The sequence below is a fragment of the Primulina eburnea genome, chromosome 4, assembly GCF_022965805.1.
Source record: "Primulina eburnea isolate SZY01 chromosome 4, ASM2296580v1, whole genome shotgun sequence".
Classification (NCBI taxonomy): Eukaryota; Viridiplantae; Streptophyta; class Magnoliopsida; order Lamiales; family Gesneriaceae; genus Primulina; species Primulina eburnea.
Genome location: NC_133104.1, coordinates 2,692,086 through 2,714,918, shown reverse-complemented (window position 1 = coordinate 2,714,918; position 22,833 = coordinate 2,692,086). Strand labels below are relative to the sequence as shown.

The 22,833-nt window shown below is 34.5% G+C and overlaps 4 protein-coding genes across 4 annotated transcripts; all 4 read left to right on the top strand.

Moving 5' to 3' along the window:
* The first annotated feature begins 1,224 nt into the window (after positions 1 to 1,224).
* LOC140830610 (protein argonaute 7-like) lies at positions 1,225 to 4,969 on the top strand. Its single transcript, XM_073194013.1, has 3 exons — positions 1,225 to 1,803; positions 2,112 to 3,339; positions 3,416 to 4,969. The coding sequence occupies exons 1-3, from the start codon at positions 1,464 to 1,466 to the stop codon at positions 4,872 to 4,874; spliced, it is 3,027 nt and encodes a 1,008-aa protein (XP_073050114.1). The 5' UTR covers positions 1,225 to 1,463; the 3' UTR covers positions 4,875 to 4,969.
* A 9,072-nt stretch (positions 4,970 to 14,041) lies between these two features.
* Positions 14,042 to 15,293, top strand: LOC140830609 (uncharacterized). Its single transcript, XM_073194012.1, has 2 exons — positions 14,042 to 15,191; positions 15,279 to 15,293. The coding sequence occupies exon 1, from the start codon at positions 14,146 to 14,148 to the stop codon at positions 15,124 to 15,126; it is 981 nt and encodes a 326-aa protein (XP_073050113.1). The 5' UTR covers positions 14,042 to 14,145; the 3' UTR covers positions 15,127 to 15,191; positions 15,279 to 15,293.
* A 2,328-nt stretch (positions 15,294 to 17,621) lies between these two features.
* Positions 17,622 to 19,306, top strand: LOC140830607 (probable methyltransferase TCM_000336). The gene is made up of 4 exons (XM_073194011.1): positions 17,622 to 17,853; positions 17,927 to 18,319; positions 18,413 to 18,676; positions 18,747 to 19,306. The coding sequence occupies exons 1-4, from the start codon at positions 17,743 to 17,745 to the stop codon at positions 19,089 to 19,091; spliced, it is 1,113 nt and encodes a 370-aa protein (XP_073050112.1). The 5' UTR covers positions 17,622 to 17,742; the 3' UTR covers positions 19,092 to 19,306.
* A 966-nt stretch (positions 19,307 to 20,272) lies between these two features.
* LOC140829690 (thioredoxin-like 3-3) lies at positions 20,273 to 21,156 on the top strand. Its single transcript, XM_073192996.1, has 3 exons — positions 20,273 to 20,524; positions 20,604 to 20,629; positions 20,790 to 21,156. Exons 1-3 carry the CDS (start codon positions 20,348 to 20,350, stop codon positions 21,007 to 21,009), a joined length of 423 nt encoding a protein of 140 aa, XP_073049097.1. The 5' UTR covers positions 20,273 to 20,347; the 3' UTR covers positions 21,010 to 21,156.
* The last annotated feature ends 1,677 nt before the right edge of the window (positions 21,157 to 22,833 follow it).

Sequence of the window (22,833 nt, the reverse complement as noted above, 5' to 3'; positions counted from 1 at the left end):
GTATGAATAATCGAAGACAAAGGGACAATATCCTCGGCTATTAAGTTATTCATAAAAAATTCGATTCACATTATTTTTTAGGATAAAAATATGACTATACATGACAGTTGTGGATCATTTCAACTCGTCTCACGATTATAAACTCGTTCTTACAAGAGACTTACTCAATTCTTTCTCTATATTGGAGTCAAACCGAGTATTAAATAATTTGTCTATTTTGCGAACATATTTGTGTAAACCTTATGCAATTAATTATAGTTCACTAAAACAATGGCATATGACAAATATATGTTTAGGTAGTATTAATAATAATATCAATAAGAAAATATTCATACTATATCATATATCATTATGCATTTTGATAAAATTTGTTTAGTGTAACAATAATTATAGTAGAAGAACAATAAAAAATTTTACAATTTAAAATACTCTAATTCCACATTCATTGTCGGCTATACCTTTATACTTAATTCAATAGATATATTTCTTTTCCAAACACTTCCCTCTCACCTAGTCCTAATACAGGGGTAATTGATTTTTAATTAATCATGAATTGGTTCAGTTCGGTTTTAAAATTAATCAAATCGAAAAATTGATTCGGTTCAATAATATATTTTAAAATTTTGAATTGTAGATGTATTATATTATAATTATTGTGATAAATTTATTGTAATTGGTTTTATTTGTTTCTTAAATTTATTTATTATTATTTTACTATTTTTTAGAGGTATTTATTGGTACAAATAAAATTTATAAAATATGATTTGGTTCTTTTTTTCAGTCAAAAACTTGTATGAGATGGTTATGTGTCGTATTTTATGAGACATATCTCTTATTTGGGTCATCCATAAAAAAATATATTACTTTTTATGCTAAGAGTATTACTTTTTATTGTTAATATTGGTAGGATTGATCCATTTCACAGATAAAAATTTGTGAGACTATCTCAAAAAAAAAAAAACATACTCTTTTTTTTAATCTAAACCCCCCCGGCGAATCTAGTTTTGCTCACCCCTCCCAAAACTTAGCTTCCCCTTGCAACAACAAGCTTTCTAAAATATTCATCCTAAATTTAAAATGTCAAGATTTCAAAATAAAATAAAATAGATCAATATTTTATACCGACAATAATAATATTATTATATATACATAGACTGCTTATTTCATACAAAAAAAATAGAAAAAAATTGAGAATCAAATGTAAATCGTAACATGAGGCAAAGTCATAGATTGAACAAGAAACACAGAATTTGAGTGAACAAATAGAACAAAGCTCTTCATAAAGAAGTAAGAACAGAAGCTGTTGCTGTTTTTTCCGGAGTAAAATCAACCTACAAAGCCAAGAACTCTCCCTCTCTGTGGGGCATTGACTGTAATTTTTGCTTGAATAAGTTTCGTTTCTCTTTCATGCAAATAGTCCCTTTTGCTGACTCTTGCTGCTGTTTCATCTCCCGAGCTTAGTTATGGAAGACGAAGAGTCAAATGGCACCACAAGGAGTTTTTCAGGAAATCGAAGTGCTCATGCCTACCATTATCATCACCAATTGTTGCAGAGTTCTAACAGGCTTGCTTATGGTTATGGCTTTGGCTTTGGTTTTGGTTATCAGAATATGTACCAAACTTATCCGGCTTTGCTTCCTCTGCCTCCGGCTATACCTCTTCATCTTACAATAACACCTCCTTTTCTTCAAAACCACAGCTTTGAATCAAAAACCCACTTTCGGAAATCCTCGTCGGAGGAAAATAATCCTCGTATCGCCACTTCTTCTGATTCCCATGTTCGAGAGTTCTCGGTTTCTCAAGGTAATTTCATGGTGTCGAATGCCCTTTTTCTTGTGTTGATCGATTTTGTTTGTTTGTTTTAGTTTATTCTCTTTTGTGTGCCGGACTTCAATAAAATGGGTGTGTTGCAATCATGCGTAGTAATGTTCCAAGAGTGCATAATGGATAAAAAAAAAAGTGTTTTTGCAGTCAAAAGTGCGACATTTTTTTAATTATTTTTAAGGATATTGGTCATGTTTATTCTTTCTGCTGAGTTTGTAAGATTTTTGTTGATAAGAATTGCGTCAGTGATGTTTATGTTGCTTCGCTAATTCCATGAAGTTTTGCAGCTGAAATTGAGATCCAGAAGAAAATTTGTCTGCCCTTTGAAAAGAGAAATGGAAGAAAGATTACGGACGCCAAGCCAAAAGCATTGGCTGTTGCAAGAAGGCCGGATTCCGGCGGGGTGGAAGGGAGGGTTGTTAGCCTCCTTGCTAATCATTTCTTAGTCCAATTCGATCCAGCACAAGAAATTTTTCATTACGATGTTGAAATATCTCCGAATCCCTCAAAGGAAATTTCGAGAATGATCAAGCGAAAACTCGTTGAGGAGAATTCAGCGAGACTATCTGGTGCTCTTCCGGTCTATGATGGTGGAAGGACTATCTATAGCCCTGTAGAATTCCAAGATGACAGGCTTGAGTTTTATGTTAGCCTCCCTATATCTGATGGTAAACCGGTTTTAATGTGTGTAGAATCGATGAATCCGCAAGAAAATATGCGACATAAGATTTTTCGAGTTAGTATGAAGCTCGTCTCAAAGGTTGATGGTGAATCCTTAAGTAGCTATTTGAGTAAAGGAGATGATATCACTCCCCTTCCCCAAGAGTATATCCATGCATTGGATGTCGCATTGCGGGAGAGTCCAACAGAAAAGTGTATAGCGGCAGGGAGGTCATTTTACACGAGTTTGATCGTTGGGGAAAAAGAAATAGGGGGTGGAGCCGTTGCACTTGGGGGATTCTTCCAGAGCTTAAGGCCAACACAACAAGGCCTTGCTCTGAATGTTGATTTCTCGGTGACAGCTTTTCATGAAAGTATCGGTGTGATCCCTTATTTGCAAAAGCGCATCAATTTTATGCATGATATCTTTCAAAACAAGGCCAAAAGTTTGACGAACGAAGAGAGGAAAGAAGTGGAGAAAACAATGAAGAACATTAGGGTCTTTGTTCGCCATAGAGAAACCGTTCAAAGATACCGAGTTTATAGCTTAACCGAAGAAGTTACTGAAAATCTATCTTTTCTTGATAGAGATGGGACGAAACTACGGATTGTTAGCTATTTCAAGGATCACTATGATTATGATGTGCAGTATCGAAATTTGCCTTGCTTGCAGATTAGTAGGAGGAAAGCATGTTATCTTCCCATGGAGCTTTGTGTGATTTGTGAAGGGCAGAAGTTTTTTGGTAAACTCTCTGATGATCAGACCGTGAAAGTGCTTAAAATGGGTTGTCAAAAACCTCGAGAACGCAAGAAAATCATCACCGGTGTTATGGAAGGATCATTCGGCCCAACTAGGTAAAATTACTAACATATGCCATTTTATGAATGGTATTTTGGCTTGTGATTAATCCATTTGTTCTTATTTTTCCAGTGGCGATCATGAAAAAGAATTTAAACTCAAAGTTTCGAAAGAAATGACACGATTGACCGGTAGAATTCTTCAACCTCCCAAACTTAGGCTTGGAAACGGTGGTCATGTAAGAAACCTGACTCCTTCACGTCATGATCGACAGTGGAATCTTTTGGATAGCCATGTCTTTGAGGGTACTCGAGTTGAGCGGTGGGCGATTGTAAGTTTTGGTGGCACCTCAGATCAAAAGTCTTGCATTCCAAAATTCATAAACCAGCTGTCTCAAAGATGTGAAAATTTGGGCATTTTGCTCCACAAAAACACAGTTGTGAGTCCAATCTTCGAGTCAATGCACGTCCTTGGAAATGCAAGGCTTTTGGAATCTAAACTCAAGAAAATTCATAAAGCTGCCTTCAACAATCTTCAACTACTTATCTGTGTTATGGAGAGGAAACACAAAGGATATGCTGATTTGAAGCGAATTGCTGAAACAAGTATAGGAGTTGTTAGCCAGTGCTGTTTATACTCGAATATTGGCAAGCTAAGTTCACAGTTTCTTGCGAACTTGGCTCTTAAGATAAATGCCAAAGTTGGGGGATGCACTGTTGCACTTTACAACACATTACCTTCTCAAATCCCAAGGCTCTTCAGGCAAGACAATCCGGTGATCTTTATGGGCGCGGATGTGACACATCCCCATCCATTAGACGATTTTAGTCCCTCAGTTGCTGCTGTTGTTGGAAGCGTCAATTGGCCTTCGGCAAACAAGTATGTTTCAAGAATGAGGTCCCAAACACATCGGCAAGAGATTATTCAAGACCTTAGCACAATGGTAGGGGAAATATTAGATGATTTTTACGAAGAACTCTCAAAACTTCCACAAAGAATCATCTTTTTTCGAGATGGGGTTAGTGAAACACAATTCGAAAAAGTTTTGCATGAAGAATTAGAAGCCATTCGAAATGCTTGTTCAAGATTCCCTAGTTATAACCCTCCAATCACTTTCGCAGTAGTGCAGAAACGGCACCATACTAGGCTATTCCCTTACGATCAAACCGATCCACCTTTCACAGAGAATCACTTCTCGGATGAAAATATACATCCTGGAACCGTGGTGGATACAGTGATAACTCATCCAAAAGCATTCGACTTCTACCTCTGTAGCCACTGGGGTGTAAAGGGTACGAGTCGGCCCATTCATTACCACATTTTGTGGGATGAAAATGAGTTCACATCCGATGAGATGCAGAAGCTGGTTTACAATCTTTGCTACACGTTTGTGAGGTGCACCAAGCCTATTTCTTTGGTCCCTCCTGCATATTATGCTCATCTTGCTGCCTACAGAGGCCGGTTATATCTTGAGCACTCGGATTCAAATGCCTCAACCCCAACATCCACTGTTTCTAGGACATCGCCGGCTAAGACAACACCTTTGCCCAAACTTGCTGAGAATATTAGGAAGCTAATGTTTTACTGCTGAGATAAAATTCACTTGTTTAGGCCAATATTATACCTTTAAACTATGTTAAATCCAGTTCCATTTCAACTTTTTTCCTCATATTTTATATAAATAATAAAATAAGAATATGATTTTGCTCCTACCATCTTTTCTAAATTTAATTATTTTGGCTCCAACAATCAGGTCGACCTGCTCCATAGGTATTTTAATGGTCCTCCAACTAGTTATTATCTTGCTTAATGACAGGACAAAAACTTGTGTGAGACGGTCTCACGGGTCATATTTGTGAAACGGGTCTCTTATTTGGGTTATCTATGAAAATGTAGGAGCAAGAAGCTTTTGGTAAAGCGGTAAGCACTCGGTCCTACAATTGGTATCAGAGCCAAGGTCATGGGTTTTATTCCCATTGATTGCAAGGAGTACAATTATTAGGAGGGAGATTGTTGGGTGCAATAATTGTCCTTGCTTGGTAGAGCGATCGAACCATGGTGCTTGTGCTTCTGTACGGTTTAAAAGATTTGAGTTGCACCATTACCACTAGCTATAGCTTTTGGTAAAGCGGTAAGCACTCGGTCCTACAGAAAAAGTATTACTTTTTATGCTAAGAGTATTACTTTTTATTGTGAATATGAGTAGGATTGACCCGTCTCACAGATTAAGATCCGTGAGACGGTCTCACATGAGACTCACTCGACAGGACAGAACACAATGACTAATACTGCATCCCAATGACAAAAGGACAAGAACTAATCCTAAGAAAGACACATTTTTTTAGGGGAAATCAGATATTATGCATTAATTAAATTAACATCAGCTACATCTATCAACCACGATGGATAAAAACAATCTATCCAACATGAACGAGAAGGATGAGATAACGTAAAATGCGCTAAACAGGATACTAATTTGTTTGCATTTCTACTAACATGATCAAATATTTATGGCTTCAAAAATCAGACATAGTCCTGATTAAACAAATAAAGGTATTCATCACTGTTATATAAACAATAGTATCATAGCAAAATTGTCATGTAATACAAGAAATTTGTCAGATTGTGAGATAAAAAATTTGTACATACATGCAGATGACAGTTGGATAAAATTATATATTCTATACATAAAAAAAATTTGGACACATATCTTGAACCACATGTGACATTTTGTGCAGATTAATAATCAAGTGTTGTGAACTTGTGATGGAACTCAAACCTACCTATATTGAGTTGACATTAATGGAGCTCGGGCTTTCATTTTAATGAGGATGAAACATTTCTAGCATAAAGATTATTGATATTATACAATAAATGAATAATTAAGTTTTTTATGGCTCAAAAATTGTACATTCACTTAAACTAAGTGATGGATGCAAAAATTCTTACAGAATATAAAATAATACGTGTCAATTATTTCATAGCAACTAGATTTTTTATATTAAAATCTTGATTTTATTGGACTATGTTTTTCTTTTTCTATTTGATTACTTGTGTTAAATACCAAAATTTTAATTTTTCTTTCTTTTGCTTTTACTTTTAAATTGAGGTATCTGGTTTAAATACAAGTTTGAACCAAATCCCAATTTAAAATTTTAAAATTTCATAGCAGACGATATTTCGGATTTAAACTCGAACTCAGAGTATATATCAAATATAACTCTGACAAAAATTTATGTGAGACGGTCTCACAGGTCGTAATTGTGAGACGGATCTCTTATTTGGGTCATCCATGAAAAGTATTATTTTTTATGCTAAGAGTATTACTTTTTATTGTGAATATGAATAGGGTTGACTCGTTTCACAGATTATGAATCGTGAGACGGTCTCACATAAGACTCACTCTATAACTCATCTAAAATCAAAATTTCAAGCAGTGGGCGATATTTAGGATTTAAAACTCCCACTCTACATTTAAAATTTAAAAATAAAGGAGTAGGTTTGTACAGGGGAAGTATTGAGAGTACCATCCTTTGGCAGTGGGAGAATGAAGGGTCGTAACATATAAAAAGGAGAGAGAAACCTGAGAATGTGTCATTGTTACAAATACGAATAGTCGCATTCTCAATTTAAGAATGAACAAAGAGAGGCGCAGAATCTAGGGCCATTTTCGGGAAACGCAGAACAAAAGTCTGACTGAATACTTAAAAGCGTGTTTCTGAGGTTACGTCCATAGATGATCCGCCTATATATCCTTTTATATTTCCTGTACCTGAGCCTTTCCCCATGCTCTAGAAAGCTCGTTTCTCTTTTTATGACAGGATTAAATTTTGGTATTTACCGGGAGATTTACTCCTCGTGCATTTATAGTCACTAAATATGACAATTAACAAAAAAATATTATGAGACAGTCTCGCTGATCATATTTTGTGAGACATATCTCTTATTTGAGTCATTCATGAAAAAATATTATTTTTTATGATAAGAATATTACTTTTTATTGTGAATATCGATAGAGTTGACCCGTCTCACAGATAAATATTCGTGAGACAATTAAGGCGTAGATCTCTCGACATAACATAGAAAATCTATAATAATATATATAGTTTTATATTTAGTATGACATGATTTAAGCCATCTTCATGCGATATCACATCCAAAGACAAGAGACTCCATAATTCAATTATCACGAAAACTTTTATGAGTTTGTGTTAATTGTCCCACATCGGTTAGTTAAATAACCTGAGAGTTGTATATATGGGCTTGGACAATCCTCCCCTCTTAAGCTAGCTTTTGAGTTTGAGTTAGGTCCAAGTTCCATTCTTAACAGTTTGTTTTACATATTAATTTTGTGAGACACGTCTCATATATATCTAACTAGATCCGGCTTATGAAAAAATATTGAATTTTATGTCAAAATTATTATTTTACACTGATCTAAATATAAACTGAATAAACCCTGCTCACATATAAAAATATGTGAGATTGTTTCATAAAATACCTATTTTTCAATTATATATATTTCAACACAAGATAAAAACCACTTTTGTGGCAATGACACAAGGTCCGCCACCAATTTACAAATTTGAGTTGATCTGAAAATTTAACTTTTTTTATAATTATATTGAAGTAAAAATTAATTTTTTTTTCCGAATTTAAAAATTAAGCAAAAATTTATATATATCTATCTTGCTCTAAATTTTTTTTTTGTTTTTAAATTTATATTATCATTTATATGATAATATAATATTTTTATTAATTTATAACTATAATATTATTCTTATTTGATATAAATAAAATTAATTAAAAATATATATATACACAAACAGAAACATTCATTAGTGTTTATATATATATATATATATGTGTGTGTATAATAAAATTGTATATATAGGTGTGGAAACTGAAGTAGGACCTGTGCAAGCAGAATGTGACAGAATGATAATGAATGTGATTGAGAAAAGAGAGAGAGGTGGAAACAAAAGAAAGGCCGAATAAATCGACACTTTCCAAGTGAAATAACAATAATAATAAAAAAATCTGCTTCCGACTTCCAATTCCTCTTCTGTCTCTTCATCTTTCCTACTATATAATTAATATAATATACAACATTTTGTCTGTCCCAAGTTACATCAATTATTACTATATTTCATTTTTAAATTTTTTCTCTTAAATAATAATATTTCTGACTATATAATATTAATTATGATAATAATAAATGAGACGTGCATGCATGTGTTGGCGTCCTCTGCCTTGCCGTGCAGTATTATTTCTCCCAGCCTTTTTCCATCTGCAGACCACTGACTCCCCCCACTGGGAAAAAAAGTGCTACATAATAAATTTTTATTTTGTTTTTAAACTTTTGTGTCACAGCGATTACTTCTCATAAAAATATTTATACATAATATATATATATATATGTGTATATATATGTGCGCGCGCATGTGTGTGATTCCAATAAATTTATTACAAATAATTAAAATATGTTGGAAATTTGAATCAAATTTAGATTTAGAGTTTGAATAAATATTATGTCTAATGAATGTGGTATTGTCTTTTGGCTCTCATATTCTTGAGTTAATTGAAGAGTTTTGGCTCTTCATATTATTGAGTTAATGGAAAAATTAATTGAGTCGATCTTGCATGATTCTTTATGTGCATTTTGGAGCTTATAAATAGTGAGAATATTTCCTCATTTCAAATATATGAGAATCTTATCTCTTTCAAGTATTCTCTTACATTTCATATTGTTAGCTTTTCATTTGGCGTCCGTTAAATCTCGGTGATAAAGTAAAAGTACGTTTTCAGTTCGCCGTAGTAGTGTCTCGTGCTAAGTCACTGCTGGTCGTTCCGTTGTATCCTGGAAAACAGACGTCCAATGAAACCTCGAAGTACTACATGCCGCAGGAGACGAATCTGTTTTAAGAAAAATGTACACACTACAAGCCTCGGTTTGGTTTTGTTATCTTTTACACAATAGTCATATCGTAAACATCACACTTGTTTCGATTACTGCTTTATCTTTACAAGTTCGGTTATACGCTGATGTTGTTAGCATTTTTTTTTAACAAAATATAACTCGAAAACTAACCATTTTTTATATCCTAATTCCATATTTACTTATATGGATAACGAGAAGATGAATAAATAATTAGACTCAAGTTCGACTCGTAAATTATTTGTAAATGTTCAAAAATAAGTTTGTGTTCAATAATTTCGAATACAAATCAATCATATACATGAACTAGAGAGATAATGTATGATAAATAGATTATATTTCTGGCAAAGGTGACGGGGACCCGTAAGTAAAAAAGAAAAGAATCCAACAGAATCTCCTTTTGCTAATCACATCAACTACAGAGGTGTTCAATCCAGTCCGTTAGTTGGCATCTCGGGCCTCTGATTTTATTCACGGGCCCCATGTACGTGATGGAGATGTCATTTTACGTACGCTGCAAAGTAGAGTAGAGAATCTTTTCTCTCCGTTCAACAGTCAACTCACAGTCGATCATACTACATCGACAAGGTCTTTGGATTCATACAGTCATATGTTGTCTTCGAGCTTATTAGGGCTGAAACGATGAATTTAAAATTTTATTTATTTTAATTTTATTATTTTGTTTAGATGAACAAAATACAAATAATAAGATATAGATTAGTCTCTTATGAGACAATTTTAAAGATTTTTATTTATGAGATGTGTCAACTCTATCGATATTCAAAATAAAAAGTAGAGTGGGTCTCATTTGATAATCGGATCATAGTTTACATTATTTACGACATTATCATCTTTCTTTCGCAATTTCACTAGTAATAAATATCATAGTCAAAGTCACATATTCACCTATAATAACGAGTTGTCATTTGGTGAAATTATCGGGAAGAAAATGTTAAAAAAAAAAACAACTGGGCCTTCCAGGCAAAAGGCCCAAGAAATGTTCTTTTGGGCTTATTTAAACAGGTCCATGGTGCGACAACCATGTAAATCTGTTTTAAAAACTAACCATGCCACGGATGAATGGACTTTTTATTTTATTTTTATTTTTTAAGCAACTCAACTAATTGATCTATGTCAAAAACTTGTCACCCATGAAAAAGTACTACTTTTTATGCTAAAAATATTACTTTTTATTGTGAATATGGGTAGAGTTGACCCATATCACAGATTATGATCCGTGAGACGGTCTCACATTAGACTCACTCTTGACCTATTTATATTATTTTATAATATAGGTTTAATATTTTTTTAATTATTTTACATGTAATTCACTATATATTATCAAAAATAAATAAATAAAGGATTTTATTTATTATCTTAATATCAAATATTATGAGCTCTATTTGAAAGTTAATCTGAATAACAATTACATGGTCATAGGGATGTAAATTAACCGAACTGTTCGCGAGCTTTTCGGATCTCGGCTCGTTAAGAAGCTCGTTCGAGCTCGTTCGTTAAGCTTATCGAGCCCAGCCCGAGCCTTATTTTGGGCTCGACAATTTTGTTGAGCCGAGCTTGAGATTAATGATGTTCGGCTCGTTAGCTCGTGAACATGTTCGATAATAGGTTCGTGAGCTCAAAATTGAGCTCGACTCGTTTAGCTGGCTCGTGAGCTCGAACTCGAGCTCGGCTCGTTTAAGTGGTTCACGAGCTCGGGCTCGAGCTCAGCTCGTTTAGGTAGATCGTGAGCTCGAATTTGAGATAATTAATGAGTTATAATATTAAAATAATTATGTATGATAAATAATAATAAATTAAAAATTATATTAAAAATGTGAATGTTATGGCAATAATGGCATATTCCCGTAACCTCATCCTCATCTATTCCAAATCCCAAACCCTATTCGGCTATTCCCGTAACCTCACCTATTCCCCCCGAATTCGCGCCTCCCGACCTCCGCCCGCCGTCGCCGAGGGTCTCCGGTCGTAGCCCAGGTCCGGTCGACCATTATCGAAGCAGAAATCGGTAGATTTGAGCGTGTATAGGTAGCGAGACCCCTTTTCCCGTCCACCTCTAAACCGCGTACGGTTTCCGACGATTCTCCGTTCTTCCGCCAGCGCCTAAGGCTGAAAATCCTTGTACCGTCTGGGTCGACTTTGATTGAGCCGTGAATCGAGAGTTTGGAGATCGTATAGGTCGCGAACCCTAGCTCTGATTCTGGTTTGGTTTCATCTCCAAATACAGTGGGCAAAACAATTAGAGACAAAAGTTCAAAAGTTTGAGCCTCTCAGGTGTGTTTGAATATTGCTGCTACGGCAATGAATTTAGTCTACTTAAGAAACTCATATTTGGTGGATTGTTAATGCAATGATATAAATATCTGTTAATGCAATGATATAAATTAATTCTAGCGTATGCACTCTCACTCCGTAGAAATTAATTCTACCGTATGTAGAGACAAAAGTTCAAAAGTTTCAATCTGTTATTGCTGCTACGGCAATGAATCTAGCGTATGCACTCTCACTCTTAATTAATTTTACATATGATTATACGTATATAATCTTATTATTTAAAAATATTATGGTTTGAAATTAATTATACTTTAAAGTAAATATATAAAAAAATTAAAATATTTTAATATAATAAACTGAATATCTGACATCAAAGGCAACCAACTAGATATCTAATGTTGCCGTATAGAAGAAACTTTAGCATTGTGAGGTCCAAAAATACAAGGTCACGTACGTGATACATTATATAGTATCATATTATAATATGATATGGTCCAAAATTATATAGGCCCACGTAATTCGTTATATTTATATACATATAATATTCATTTATTCAAAATTCTAAAGTATATCTTACAGAAATTACAATGTTATAATACTAGTAGAAAAATCGGATTTTACTTCGGCAGGCTTTACTTCGGCAATAATAAATTACGAAGTAATACATTACCAATAACTTCCGTAATAACACAAACGAAGTAAAATAATATATTTTACTTCGGATGTTTAAAAACACGGGCTTCACTATATTTTTTTTATTATATTTTACTTCGGCATATCAATGTTGACGAAGTAAAAAAATAAGAAAAATAAGTTCATGCTGAAGTAATAAGATGAACCGCGCAGATTAACAAAGGAAACTAAACTATACTGAACATTTAGCGATAAACCTTCGCTGAATTAATCAGCGACGGTTTTTCAAACAAGACAGAGCGCGCATATGCGCGAGGTCTTCTGAGCAGAAACGAGCTCGTTTAACGAGCTTGTTTAACGAGCCGAATCGGAGCCAGCCTCATTAAACAAGATAAACGAGCCATTAACGAGCCGAGCTCGAGCCGAGCCTGAGCTTCATAACTTCCGAACGAGCCGAGCCTGAGCTTCAAACCAAAGGCTCGTAACGAGCCCGAGCCGAGCAAATAGTTTAACGAGCCGAGCCCGAGCCTGATACTGTTCGGCTCGGCTCGGCTCATTTACATTCCTTAACATTGATGTTTATTTGTCTATTTTTATTGATATAAGTACCGATCAATTTATATCATGAGAAATAATTAATTTATTCTTAATTTTTATAACTCGTAAAACTTATTATTATAATTTAAGTTATAGTTATAATATAATTTAGTATCCAATATAATATAATTTATTGACTTTGAAATTTCTCAAACTAAACTTCATTGAATTATTTGAAAGGCAAAAAATAAAATTTAAAAAAATTGATTCTGTTTCTGTACTTTATCTTACATTTGGGTCAGGAGGTTCGCCCTTGTTTCTACGGCGTAATTTAATTTGATGACGTCTACAATTTTGTTAAAATTTACTGAATTCACCTTGAGAACAATATGGTTGTAAATTTCCTCTAAATTCGACTGATCATCCGATATCCGATCCGAATAGAAAAAACAAGGAGCAGATTTTTTTCACTCGATTAAATATGGATAGTCGGATATGAAAATTTTCTGGTATGAAATGGAGGCGAGTGTTAAAGAATCTCACTAATACTCGACTAGAATATCCGATTAAATTAATATATATTAATGTATATATGATTTTTCAGATATGATGTTAATTCTAATACGCTTTTGTTGAATAATATTAGTTCAATGGAATTAAGAAAATTATTAGTATAAAATTGATGTTATTTTTGTAGGATAATGATACCAGGATAAATTGTTTGTACTATTTTTTTATTTCTTCTTTAATGTTAATTTTTATATTTGATTTTTTCTTATTATTTTAAACAATGTAGTGAATATAACTGTTGGGGCTCCTTGAGTGGTGAATGTGTCTGCGACGCTCCTCCCACTGAGCTATTTTCCAAGAAAAAAGGGTGGTTTGATTCCTCAACTCAATTTAGTAGTACTTCTAGAGCCCACTTCTTCCCCACACTACGAGTGAAAGGGAAAATGTAAAGATTACCATTAAAGCAGCCCAAGCCAGAAGGGGCTTACCCTAAGAAAAAATAATATGTGATTCAATCTAAACCTGGATCCACCTAGTTTTCTCGGGACGCTGCATAAGGGCTCAACAATTCTTTAAAGGTAAAAAGGTAGGGGGTAGGCCTCGAAGATGGTTGATCAAATCTGATGGATTCACCTTCTGAAACAAGAAGTTCGAAAGAAGCTAAGATAGAACTTCACCAATAGTTTATTCGAAATAATCCAAATTTAAGAAATTAAAATTATATATGGTAATTTATTTCAATTTACTATAAATTTTTAGATATCTTATTTTAGGAATTAAGTTTACTCATGAATGTACTAAAAATAAATAACTATTAATTGAAGGACAAAATTTCCAATTTAACAAAAATTGGAGTATCAAAGTGTAATTCTTTCGACTCTCCATCGTCGCCGTCGTCTAGTTTCTTCATATCTCCGTCTCCCTCGTGACATCTTCTCTTCGATCTGTGACCATGTCAACCCACAGTCTAAACCTCCGCGGAGTCATCTCCGAAGCAAAATGCATAATCAACGCCCACTCCCGCCACTTCTTAGCTCTCTCAGTTCTCTTCCTCCTCCCCTTATCCTTTTCCATCATTGTTTACCCTTTTCTTTCTCATCCCACTTCAATTCTGTCCAGCTATAACCGAGTTCTTCTCGCACAAGTCCCTCCTGCCGACAAATTTATCCCCGTTCTTTACGCGCTCTTTGTTCTGGTATTCTCCCTTTTCGCCTCTGCATCCATCACCTACAGCACCTTTCATGGATTCTACGGTAGGCCTGTGAAATTTGTTTCCTCGATGAAGTCAATTTTGTTTTCTTTTCTCCCCCTTCTTGTCACTGTTAGTATAGCTGCCCTTTTTGTGGGGGTGGTTTGCTTAGGCGTTGGGTTTATTGCGTGGTTGTCGTTTAATGGGCTCCTGTTATTAGGGTTTGAAATCGACTACGATGGCTTGTTTGTTATGCTTAGTGCTACATTGATCGCGGTGTTGCTTATTGGGTTGGTAGTTTACGTTTTAGCTGAATGGCATCTGGTGAATGTGATTGCGGTGGTTGAATCACAGTGGGGGTTTGCGCCATTGAAGAGGAGCTCTCATTTAATGAAGGGAATGAAGAAAGTTGGAATTTCCATGATCGTATTGTTTGGTTTGGGTCTTGGGCTCATGTCCTTTTCGTGTTTGATGTTGGTCCCTTATATCTTTTCGTGTTTTAGGTTGGTGCCGAATAGTGCGGGGTGGATTGACAGGGCGTTTCTCATCTTTATATGTATAGTTCAGGCGGGTATTATGACTCTATGGATGCTCTATGCCGCGGCTTCGAATGTCGTCTTGTTCATGTATTGCAAGGCGTTGCACGGTGAATTGGCGTTTGAGATTGCGCAAGAGTTCTCGAGGGAGTATGTTTGCTTGCCATTTGATGACGGGAAAGTTCCTCGTGTTGTTTATGTTGCCTAGAGCTGAGAAAGAGACCCTTGTGATTAATCAATCATCACTGAAAGTTACTGATTTTATATCACGTGGTAGTGTACTTGAACCAAGTTATGGTGTATTTGAACAAAGTTATTTCTTGATAGTTGATTCATTAGCAGGATTGTGTTTCATGACAGTATGTTATCGTGCATAAATGCGTGGAGACTATGTCCCTGGTGCGGTATCCGTAGAGTATGTCCGTCGATCGATCGAAACATCCAAGGGAAGCGAATACAAGAAAAATTGCATCACTAGTTCATTCAAAAAGGTTAGTAGATATATACACATGTGAATTACATGTTTGTTGATCGATGTCCAAGCAATGAATCTTCAGCACATGACTTAGGCCATATTACCTACCATATTCGTGTGAGCCGCGAGATGTATCCAGTATCCATCCCTGAAGGCCTTTCTGCTGTCATTCTTGATTGCGTTACTTTCCATTTACAGTGTGTTTGTCAACCAGGATTTGAGAGGATTTTGTGGGATTTGGAATTAGATTTGGAAATTCAAGTATTTGAAATTCCATTTGGTGTTTGGTTTAAAATTTAAAAATGGTATTTACAAATCCATTTCTTGTTTGGAGAAAAAAAGATTCGAATTTGGAATTTTAAAATTTTACTAAACTACCCTTAGAAACTTTTGGTGGAGAACGATGTGTTGGATAAAAAAGTAATTTTACGTTTTTAAAATCCAAATCCCACCAAATCTTATCAAATTTGATGGGATTTGGATATACTTGTGGAAATCCTATGAAATCCTAAGCAAATCCGAATCTTTTTTTTTTTAACATCTTGTCAAACAGTAAAAATATTATTTTAAATCCAAATCTCATGAAATCCTCCCAAATCCTGGTTGCCAAACACACTGTTAGTATTCACAAGACTATAGCTCAGCCGGGGATTTGAAACCAGCTTTTAAATTTGTGCTCCCTCCTACTCTTTAGTTGTTGCATATTCCAAAATTCATGGTACAAGCGTCCGTCAGGTCGTTTGGGTGGGTGGATGGCTAGGTTGAAGACTTGAAGCCACCTCCAAAAAAGTATATTTACAAAATAAAATAAAGTAATAAAAAATAAAATATGATTTTATCTAGTAAGTCATGATTGTAAAATTTTGTCTTCTAGTTTCTTCTAATTCTCAAAGTGATTTATTTTTTGAATTAATAGCTTTTTATTTTTATTATATCTAAGTAAAATTCTTTTTAGGACCAATTTTCTTGTAAATATATGTCAAAACATAATAAATATACTAGTATTATTTTGTGATTATTTTTTAAATCATTATCTTTGTTTTAAAATTTTATTGTTTAATTTTTTTAAAAAAAGAATTTTGCCTCGAGAGAAAATGTCTTGCTCCCGACCCTTGCCATGATACACTTTGGAGGGTGAGTTCATGTTACTCTTGATGTCATTTCACCGTAAAATAAAAATATTAACAGACTCCACATTTTTTATTTTCAAATAAGATGATCTGTCGATTGCTTATACAGGGGAAGTTGGTGAAAAATCTCCAATCAAAACATTTCTTTGGGTTCACTCTCTATCCGTAAAATTGTGGTATTATGTCATGTGGAAATGTGGTACATTTCATGTGGAAATGTGGTACTAAAAAAGTACTCAGGGATTGAACACAAAAAAAAATGACTACTGAGAACTGAAATCCAATTTCCCGTATATAAAACGAAAATCGAAAGCAGATTTCACGATGCAACGTAGACTCGTCCACCGTGAACACGGTTGGATAAAGGACACAAAATGAACTCTACTTTAGTTTCATATTCCATAAACTCACTCCGCAAAATTTCTTTACCTCAGAAAGAAAAGACAATATACCCAGTCAAAATCTAATTTATTTTTTTCCAAATCGTCATTGGTTCATGTGATAAAAGTAAAGAAGTTAGTGCCCCTTGTCCGACACTTGTCAAAGTCAGTACAGTATTCGAACGGGGTGGTGATTTTGGAAGTGGACGAAAAAGAGAGGCCCTCATTCTTCCAAAATACTGAAAAGGAAATGAATCCTAGCTAAGTTGCGAAAATAATCGCGTTATTTAAAAAAGTTTTTATATGATAGTGCCCAAAGTTGACCAAAAAGAAATAATAATTTTATTAGCTGGTCATGATTAAAGCAAAGCTGCACTTCCACTTGCCAAAATTAATCAAACATTGCTTTAGTAAGTCTGTTTAATTCGGTGGAGTGAGTGAATATTTGATCAATAATCAAGAGTTCGATTTTTTTTATCAATATTTTCTCAGACGAGTTTCTCATAAGACTTTCTTAGTATATATTTACCTTACTGACGTATTTTGTAAGATATTGCGTTAATCCGAAGAATTACCTATATGCATTGATAAATTATTGGATTCTTACATCATAAAAATAATAAAAAATTCTAAATATAATTCACGTGGATTCTAATTTAATAAAATAAAAAATAAAAATTGCCCATATGTTTTCCTACAATAGGGGGAGTCCCCCCCAACTTTCAATTGGTCAACAGCACGCTTTTACTTTGTGGTATCAATTCATTAATATCTAATTTGATAACATACGTGCACGCTAGTGTCTTTAAAATGTGGCATAAACCAAGAAAACTAGCTGCATGTTGGGGCATTGGATGCTAACTTTGCTCCAACTCATGGATCTAGGGAATGTTTTCCACATGAATGGAGGGCTTGGAGAGAATAGCTATTCCAAGAATTCTTCACTCCAGGTTTCTTTCTAATTGTGATTACTCATCTTGCATGTCATATACAAATTCTGATGTTACACATATATGCGTGCAGAAAAAGGCCTCTGATAAGGTAAAACACATAATGGTAGAGGCCATAGAGAAAGTGCTGGTGGCAACAAGCTGGCCCAAGAGCATAGGCATAGCCGATCTCGGGTGTTCTTCGGGGCCTAACACTCTCTTAAACATCAAAGATATCGTGGAATCTGTGGAGACCACAGCAACTGCCACCGGTAGAGAAGTACCCGAATTCAGGGTGTATCTCAACGATCTTCCTACCAATGATTTCAACACTATTTTCCAGGCCTTACCCGAATGGTATCGGGAGCTCAAGACGCCTAGTTGTATTTACGTAGCTGCCTATCCGGGCTCGTTTTATGGCAGGCTGTTTCCGGATAGTTGCTTGCACTTCATCTATTCTTCGAACAGTTTGCATTGGTTATCCAGGGTCTGCTAGCTACTTCCCCCTAACTAGCTACATAATAATTAGTTTTGCACTCCATTTTTTTATTTATAATTTCGTTCATTTGATTAATTGCAGGTTCCTTCAGGTATTTATGATGAGCATGGTATGTCTATAAACAAAAAGAGCATATACATATCAGACAAGAGCCCACCACAAGTACAACAAGCGTATCACAAACAATTCCAACAAGATTTTTCATTGTTTCTCAAGTCAAGGTTCCGAGAACTCGTACATGGAGGACAAATGGTGCTCATTTTGTTGGGGAGGGTTGGTCGTAACCATGTCCACGATATCTTTTGGGAAATTCTCTACCAATCTTTGGCTATCCTAGTTGCGCAGGTATTTATATACATCGGCTTTCATTTATAAATCGGTTTACATATAAACTCAAACTGCAGATTTTTGACAGGGTGAAGTTTCGGAGGAAAAACTGGAGTCGTATGAGGTTCACTTCTACGCGCCATCGATGGAAGAACTTGAAGAGGAAGTAAGAAAAGAGGGGTCATTCAAACTGGAGAATGTGGAAATGTATGAAACAGACAAGGATTGTGGAGATTGTTCGAGCTACGGAGCAGCGGTGGCGAAAACAGTGAGATCCATTCAAGAATCAATGCTTGTGAATCATTTTGGAGAGACATTGATGTTGGACAATTTGTTCCATCATTATGCCAATTTGGTTGATCAACAGATGCTCAAACTAGATAATAGTATCAGCTCCATTACCATTGCTCTCCTTCTTACTAAAATTAATTAACACTGTCTACCTATGATATATTCATCACTTTCTATCTATATATCATGTAAATCGGGAGTGGTGTTTCCAGAGACAGATGGATGAGTAACGCGTAAGAACCTATCTTTCGGAGAGGACCAACAACGAATATGGTAGTAGTTATCAGTGCTGAAATAGGTGAATTAAAAGTTTGAACTAGTTTACTCCGTAACGATTTGAGATTATGTATTCAATTTTGGGTCTCGTTTTCTCGAGAATCTTTGATATTTCTTTTTATATCATTTTTATATTAGATTGTAGTTTTCATCGTGTGAGATATTCATTCTACATCACCTAGTTTATCTTTTCCACTTCTTTTCTACTATCAATTCAAATCAAGAACAAAGTAAAAATTTGTGTGACACGGTCTCACGGGTCGTATTTGTAAGACGAATATCTTATTTGGGTTATCTATGAAAAATACTACTTTTTATGCTAAGGTTATGTTTGGTGTGTAGGATAGGATAAATAATTGGATTGATGACAAAACTTAAGTTAAGGATATATAATTGGATTCTCAATCCTCCCAAAACAATGTGATGTCTTTTCACCCAAATAGGTTTTTTTTATCATGACCTTCTTGATTAATTGGACCAATAAAAAAATGAGACAAACATGAGTCTAACAATCTATCTTTTGTTTATCACACATACCAAACATAACCTAAGAGTAATAATTTTTAGAGTAGGTCTCATGTGAGACCGTCTCACGGATATCAATCTGTGAGACGGGTCAACCCTACCCATATTCACCACAAAAAGTAGTACTCTTAGCATAAAAAGCAATAATATTTCATGGATTACCCAAATAAAGATCCGTCTCACAAAATTTGACCCGTGAGACCGTCTCACACAAGTTTTTGCCTAATTTTTATTGTGAATATCGGTAGGGTTGACTCATCTCACGATTAAGATCCGTGAGACGGTCTCACATGAGACTTACTCCAAGAACAATTACTGTTGTTGAATTTAAATTGGATTTTATAAATGATCAAAAAATTAAAAATTAGAAGTAGGGGGGCAATTTACTCAAGTTATTTGTTTTTTTTTATTGACGATAATTAATAATAAATATTTAAAATTATTATTTAAATTTATTTATTAAGTCAAATAATTAAAATATTTATTTAAAAATATATATTTATAAAAGGTAAATTCGAAGTACATATTAATTACAAACAAAAACAGGGATACTAAAATTAACGCACTCACGTCATCAATAAATTTTATCGGCCAAATATGAAGAAAGGAGCTGAGTTGGGTGGAAATGGCGAAGAAGAAAAGGGAAACGAAGGCGCAGAAGATAGCTACTCAGCTTTGAAATCGAAGAAAAATTATCAAGGTGACCTTGTTAGTGCCACTAGCGATGATAATCTCAAGGAAATCCTTCGCGAAGTCAGAACTTCAAAACTCCCTGTAAGCAATAAATCAGGCAATTATATATTTTTGGCTATAATTTGTTGCTAAATTCTATGTCGGAAATTCTATTTTTCAGGCAGTAATCAACTACGGTGCATCATGGTTTGTCGATACCGCTCTTTTGTTTATTTATTTCGACGTCTTCGTGTGTTTTAGAATTGAAGTATAGAACAGCGGGTACACATGCGCATCAGGTGTTTGTTGAAATGTTGAGATGGAAGAAACTCATTCGTCTTGGTAACTCGGGTTTGCTGTTTTTTAGGTGTGGAGTGTGCAGTCAGATTCTGCCTACATTTTGCGAACTGAGCGGAAAATTTCCAAAGGTTTCTTTTGTGTATGCTGACATAGATGAGTGCCCTGAAACTACTCAGCATATTCGGTACACGCCCACCTTTAATTTCTACAGAGATGGTGAAAGAGTTGATGAGATGTTTGGTGTCGGAGAAGAGCGTCTGCGGGATCGCCTCTGGCTGCATTCTTGAATAAGTTCCCTTTTTTTGCCTTTATTTTCTGGTGTTGGGGAATGAATACCATGATTTGTGCTTCCATATGAATCTTGACTCTTGAGTGCAAGATTCATATATTCAAAGAAAATTGTTTCAATCAGCTTTATATATATGAATTAAGCACACAACCACTACTATATATATGTGTACTCACAAGCCCAAAGAAAGAATGGGCTAAGTATATATTAAAAATTAAAGCCCAGGAGCTACACTGGGCTAAAGCCAACCATAGCCCACATTAGTTTGTCTTCACCATCAGACTTAAGAGTTAAGGGTATGAAAAAATATAGAATTGTTCGGTATACCGAGATTACCGTACCGAAAAAATACCGAATTTATCGAATTTTTGGTATACCGAAGATTTCGGTACGGTACGGTAACAATGCCGAATTTTTTCGGTACGGTAACGGTATACAATTTAAAAATTTTGGTATATACCGGAATACCGAAATACCGAAAAAATATACAAAATTTTTAAAATATATAATATTTTAAAACAATATATTTATAAAAAAATTTAAAATATAAGATTTTTTTCGGTATCAAATGGTATATACCGATACCGTAACGAAATCTCGGTATACTGTACAATTTCGGTATAATCAGTATGCTAATTATATGTACCGAAATTTTCGGTACGGTATATGATTTTCGGTACGGTACGGTATGGTATACCACCCTTATCGGACTAATGCAAAAATACACACCACAAAATTATTAAAGATAAAAACTTAATTTCAAGATCTAAGCACAAGAATGTTAAGGATAAGAAGTAACAAACCAAACAGTATTCGTCAACCCAGGTGAGATTGATAAAAAGAGGAGGAGCAAGTTGTGCGTCGGTTCGAAGAAGCAAGAGCAGCAAGATGCACGTATACATGTGAAGAAAAAATGTTGGAATAAAATATTTGTCTATATTTATTAGAATAATCGAAATATGGTGTTTGAGCTGCTGTACGTCTGTACCGTTCAAAAAATTTGAGTTGTACCGTTATCCTAAGTTATATTTTTTAATAAATCGGTAAACGTTCAGTCCTAGAAAAAATATGAATCGAAGTTGAAGTATAAGAACTTGAAGGATTTGGAAGGATGAAAAAGAAGATTGAATTTCATATATTCCTCTCAAATCAGATAAAGGATCCAAATCAGGCCAATTTAATTTTGAGGGCCAAACAGGTGGAGGAACGTGAGCTGTGGATTGAAAATCCAAATCTGCTCAAATCCATTTTCTCACGAATCCTACACTATTCCATTATAGCCCCGATTATAATGGACCAAAATCAAATATATATTTCGAAAAGATTTCTAAAATTTTTAGGTTAACTGTAAGACATGGTTTTCCTTTTCACTACTTTGATACATAATAATTTTAAAAAAAAATTGAGAATGTCTCGCAAATCAATTTTGTGAGACGCATCTCCTAGATTTGTGAGACGGATCTTCTATTTGGATTACCATAAAAAATATTATTTTTTATGTCAAAAATATTAGTTATTATTGTAAATATGAAACAGAGATTAAAAGGTTCCTCCAACATAAAGTAAAATGTATAGGCAAAAACTTGCGTGAGACGGTCTCAGTGGTCGTATTTTGTGAGACATATATCTTATTTAGGTCATCCATGAAAAATTATTATTTTTTATGCTAATACTATTACTTTTTATTGTGAATATCGGTAGGGTTGACTCGTTTCATAGATAAAGATTCGTGAGACCGTCTCACAGAAGACCTACTCAAACTTAATTATTGATTTGGTACCACAATGTCCCCTTTTTTTAAAATAAAAAAAAAAAAATTATC

What these genes read in the sequence shown, in the direction of transcription:
- LOC140830607 (XM_073194011.1), top strand. Translation starts at nt 17,743, where the DNA reads ATGTTGGGGCATTGGATGCTAACTTTGCTCCAACTCATGGATCTAGGG. An exon ending in CCAAGAATTCTTCACTCCAG is followed by an intron (nt 17,854 to 17,926) that starts GTTTCTTTCTAA and finishes ATATGCGTGCAG; the next exon opens with AAAAAGGCCTCTGATAAGGT. An exon ending in GTTTGCATTGGTTATCCAGG is followed by an intron (nt 18,320 to 18,412) that starts GTCTGCTAGCTA and finishes GATTAATTGCAG; the next exon opens with GTTCCTTCAGGTATTTATGA.
- LOC140829690 (XM_073192996.1), top strand. Translation starts at nt 20,348, where the DNA reads ATGAAGAAAGGAGCTGAGTTGGGTGGAAATGGCGAAGAAGAAAAGGGA. An exon ending in TCAGAACTTCAAAACTCCCT is followed by an intron (nt 20,525 to 20,603) that starts GTAAGCAATAAA and finishes TCTATTTTTCAG; the next exon opens with GCAGTAATCAACTACGGTGC. An exon ending in ATCAACTACGGTGCATCATG is followed by an intron (nt 20,630 to 20,789) that starts GTTTGTCGATAC and finishes GCTGTTTTTTAG; the next exon opens with GTGTGGAGTGTGCAGTCAGA.
- LOC140830610 (XM_073194013.1), top strand. Translation starts at nt 1,464, where the DNA reads ATGGAAGACGAAGAGTCAAATGGCACCACAAGGAGTTTTTCAGGAAAT. An exon ending in AGAGTTCTCGGTTTCTCAAG is followed by an intron (nt 1,804 to 2,111) that starts GTAATTTCATGG and finishes GAAGTTTTGCAG; the next exon opens with CTGAAATTGAGATCCAGAAG. An exon ending in GGATCATTCGGCCCAACTAG is followed by an intron (nt 3,340 to 3,415) that starts GTAAAATTACTA and finishes TTATTTTTCCAG; the next exon opens with TGGCGATCATGAAAAAGAAT.
- LOC140830609 (XM_073194012.1), top strand. Translation starts at nt 14,146, where the DNA reads ATGTCAACCCACAGTCTAAACCTCCGCGGAGTCATCTCCGAAGCAAAA.